The sequence below is a fragment of the Perkinsus marinus genome (genome assembly GCF_000006405.1).
Source record: "Perkinsus marinus ATCC 50983 genomic scaffold scf_1104296944498, whole genome shotgun sequence".
Taxonomy (NCBI): domain Eukaryota; phylum Perkinsozoa; order Perkinsida; family Perkinsidae; genus Perkinsus; species Perkinsus marinus.
In genome coordinates this window covers 1-4,289 of record NW_003211362.1, presented here as the reverse complement: position 1 = coordinate 4,289, position 4,289 = coordinate 1, and the positions used below count along the sequence as shown (strand labels likewise).

Here is a 4,289-nt window from a genome sequence, read left to right as displayed (position 1 = left end):
TGACTGTAGACTGTATGAATTTCAAGAAAGTTATAACTGCAAAAATAAAGAAAAAATATAACTGGTAAAATGCCGTTAAAGAAGAAATTAATCAGTGTTCATATCGAGGCCCACTTCAGCGAGAGATATTCTTATCCGTAGCAGTGTGGAGGAGTAGCGGACGGTGACAGGATTAATTGACTTGGGTAACGCAGAGAAGGATATTATAGAGGGAAAGAATCATCACATGGTATAGTATACTGTGCTATGTAGACAGAGCCGGCTACAGAATGCAGCAAAGAGTCGCTTCCATGTTCCGCAAAGTATATTATCACATAACATGATACAACTAGTCATGCCAAACAACAAATCGTCATGATATGTTTTACGCAGCGAGCTAGGACTAGTCGTCAGCGGTCAAACTTCGAGTCGAACTTAATCTAGTCATATGTCTGTATCGAACCTAGCAGCATCTACCATGCATCTTGTCGTTTTATCTCAACATTACTCATCGTCGCTAAACAGGCGAATTATTGGGCGTGCGCTTATCAAAGTGCGCTTATTCTGAGCGGAGCGATGAAAATTGGTTGCAAATCATTCGCTGTGCGCAAGATCCGCCGAAACGCCTGTCATATTACATAGTTGGGTGATTCCTTCCACAGTCCCCGTTAATGTTCAAGAACTCGTTTCAATCGGGCTTCCTATCGGTCCTGTACTCGGTGGGCAGTAAGCCCCTCCAGATTTGGGCTGATCAAGTTAGGAATGGTCACATCAAACGCCTCACCGATTCGGATATACAATCAAGTGTAGGTTAACGGGCATCAGGCAAACGTTGAAATGCCCTTTTCAGGTGTTGGAGATCATGGGGACGAATGTCGCTACTACGTTTATTCGATGCCCGCTTGATCCGAAGAGAACTCTGGGCATCAAATTACCATTCTTGGTTATGATAATTAAGAACGTAGGCCACCACCTTGCTCCTGAAGGTGGACGTTAATCATTTTCATTCTCAGTTGAAGAAGTACTTTACCTTTGAAGTTGCCGTGCTCGACGATAAGGGCATTCGCCGGAGATTCCGAGCATCTAATTATCAGAGGACTACTCGAGTGAAGCCTTTCATCTGCACGATGCCGATGAGACTCGACGAGGGCTGGAATCAGATTCAAGTTAGCTGTTATATGACCTATTATATGTGATTGCTTCCTCAGTTCAACCTGTCTGACTTTACCCGAAGGGCGTATGGTACCAATTACATCGAGACTCTGGCTATCCAGCTCCACGCTAATTGTCGCATCAGGAGGGTTTACTTTTCGGACCGACTTTACAGGTATTCCTTTTCTCGTCTGACTCAGTGCTCTCCGATGATTGTTATTTCAGTGAGGAGGAGTTGCCACCAGAGTTCAAGCTCTTCCTACCCGTCCAAAAGTCAATCCCCAATGCGGCTGCCGGTTCCCCTCAAGCTACCATAGCTACCCCTCCCCCTCCTCCACCTGCTGCCCATGCTGTAGCAGCACAATAGACGATATGCTAAGGTCTGCCTGTGGGAGTATTTAGTGTAAGTCCATGGAATATCGTACTGATCGTGGACTAGAGACTGAGATAATCGATTGTACTATCATTGCTGTTGTGTTGTTAAGTTCGTACAGAGGCGATCAGCTCTATTCCCTATGGGATCCTTCTAGATATCGGTATGATCGATGGGATCTCTCTCGAGTAGCACAAGTTTTAGAATGGGTAGTGGGGTATTGTCCCTTCGCGACAAATCATAGTTGCTCGAGTGCCGTTCCTTCTCATTATTGAACAGCACTCGAGCCGTTCTCAATAGGTCATCTTATCCTATTCGTGGAAGGTGAGGGATTCATCGAGTTGTTCCGTACCAAAGTTATACCATAGGCTTAGCGTTTTCCAGGACTCGTTTCCGGTTAGAGTTGTGACACGCTGGGATGCTTCGTGAGGTTCCGATCATTACGACTGTTGGAGATATTCCGTTAGGGTTGCTACCGGCATCTCGGGTATACCATTGAAAGGCTGCCCGTGATAGCTCATGTTCAAGCTCCAAGCTGAATTCGAGACTTTCCCCTCTGACGGGCGGTAGTGAATCAAACCTCCTTTCCCCATTGGGCGACCCGTGGGACGATTCTCCCGATTCGAATGTTCGTTTCTCTGTTCATTCAATTAGGGCCATGTTCCATTTGGAAGATTGTTGTGTTGCTCCACTGAGTTAACTCAAGTCGAATTCCCACTAAGAACTGCCCTCAACGAGAGCCAAAGAAAGCTTATCAGCCAATACAATGCAGGTAGTTGATACCCAATCATCTGCCCAACTTTGACAGGGTGCTCGAGGGGCTTCTGTTTCGTCAATGGACTTCCCAAGAAGCCTCATGACGACAGGGACGGCGCCCAGAGGGAGGAGCTCGAGTTCAACCACTTCCCGAAGGATACGCCTAGCCAACGGTGCAGTATGACGGGCCGCAGTTACCTCGTTGATCAACGGTTGAACTAATTTGTGTACAAATGGAGGAAGACCCAACCATAGGGGTGGGTCCACAACGATTGACAGGATCAACACCAAAAAAGGAATTCGTGAACAGTCGCTTTTGGAGACGATGACGTTTAAAGCGGCTTCTTGAACGAGGGAATCTCGAGCCTCCTCAGAGAGAGCGCGAAGGGTCACCCAGAGCGTAACAGCACTAACGACGACGTGAGCTGGGCAAGGGTCTTTCTCTGAGTTCATAGCGACCGTCTCACAAGCGGGGACGAGTGAGGCTTGAATGAGTCCAGCATCGATTCGACTTCCCGAATTGAATCCAACCAGGAGGAGCTGAGCCCATTGGATGAACCATTGAGCTCGCTCTGTATCCTCAATAGGGGGTACCACAGGCAGAGTAGAGGACGATGAAGGGAGAGCAGAAATCGACAACAAATAGGCGGTGCCGTGAACTCGTGATTCAGACATCTCAGCAAGAGCTATGACGTATGGATCAGGATCAGCACAATGATGGAAGGAGGCTTGGGTGCACACCTTGAGCAGTACAGGGATCACAGGGCTGAGCACCTCGTTACCACTCGAGCAAAGGCGTCTGGCAATGTCATGAACACACGACCTCAACATTGATACCACTATACGGCTCTGTGTCGCGTCGGTCGAGCCGTTCATAAGGCAATGGCTAAGTAGATGGAGCAGACCATCGCAGATTGAAGCGTTCGTGAACGTAGCAGATGAAAGAGCTGTAGAGGATAGAGCCTTGATAATAGCCGGACAATTGGCACTCAAGCCAAGGCTCACCCCCGGTACTGTTGCTATCAGCTTCCTCATTGCGTGTATGAGTTGTTCTGATTCCTGCTCAATTGAGCATGCTCCTCGATGTAAACACCGAGAGGCGACTTCAACTATACGACGATCACGTTCGAGCTCAGGCTTGCGGCTTATCAATTCAATCATCACGTCCATCAGTCTACGACAGGTCAGAGCATCAACGCCGTCAACGTCAGCGGCCAAAAACACAATAGTGTCAATGATCACTTCAGTGCTGTGTAAAGTGCATTCCTCGGCCTCCCACGAGAAGCTCGTGCTTGACAATAGCTCAATAAGACAGGCTCCCTGTGGCGATTGATCGACTGATGCATGCAGGCTCGCCAATAACAGAGCGACATTGAAATCCATCTCCGATCTGTTGAAACTACCAGTAGGAGCCAGAAGGGCCTCAATATGGCCACCACACTCGTAGACATTGAAGAACAGCCATGCGAGCAGACACACAGCTACGCTCCTATCTAGCTGTGGGGACATGGCCAGAGCCAGCTGCCAGTGAGTGGCAGTAGGAAGGCGAGATACGCCTTCCAGGGACGATGACAATAGCCCGGCAGGTAGGGAGCCGGTGAGAACTAACTTAGCGAGTCGGCCACCACCGTCTACACTCAGAATAGCAAGTCGTAGTTCTGGAGAGTTTATGAACAGTTTTCGGATCTCCGGACAAATGTTGTTGTCGCTCAACTGTTCGACGAGTTTAGCACAGAGAGCAACGCCCTCCTTAACAGAGCGGGCGTTAGCCGAGGCCTCGAGTAGAGTATGGACCACTTTAATTCCCTCATCTGGGGGAAGGGAGGGATGAAGATCAATCGCTGCTCCGAGACAGGGCATGACTAAGGCGATGTCAATACCGCTGCGGACTGAATCAACAACACTAATGAGCAGCTCCGTCGCATCGACAGGACTGTTGAGGAGGCTACAGCAATCAGCAGCCATCTGGAGGATCCTGTGGCTCCTCGGAAGATGATTCATACGAGCCAGGGCAGCGCCAGCACGTATC

At 48.9% G+C, this 4,289-nt stretch overlaps 2 protein-coding genes across 2 annotated transcripts; one reads left to right on the top strand and one right to left on the bottom strand.

The window, feature by feature from the left end:
* Positions 1 to 650: 650 nt before the first annotated feature.
* Pmar_PMAR021259 (hypothetical protein) lies at positions 651 to 1,593 on the top strand (the record flags this gene model as incomplete). The annotated part of the gene is made up of 5 exons (XM_002780074.1): positions 651 to 785; positions 830 to 940; positions 993 to 1,145; positions 1,188 to 1,306; positions 1,357 to 1,593. 5 exons carry the CDS (start codon positions 651 to 653, stop codon positions 1,496 to 1,498), a joined length of 660 nt encoding a protein of 219 aa, XP_002780120.1. The 3' UTR covers positions 1,499 to 1,593.
* Positions 1,594 to 2,221: 628 nt separating this feature from the next.
* On the bottom strand, positions 2,222 to 4,120 carry Pmar_PMAR021258 (hypothetical protein; the record flags this gene model as incomplete). Its single annotated transcript, XM_002780073.1, has 1 exon — positions 2,222 to 4,120. One exon carries the CDS (start codon positions 4,118 to 4,120, stop codon positions 2,222 to 2,224), a length of 1,899 nt encoding a protein of 632 aa, XP_002780119.1.
* Positions 4,121 to 4,289: the final 169 nt, after the last annotated feature.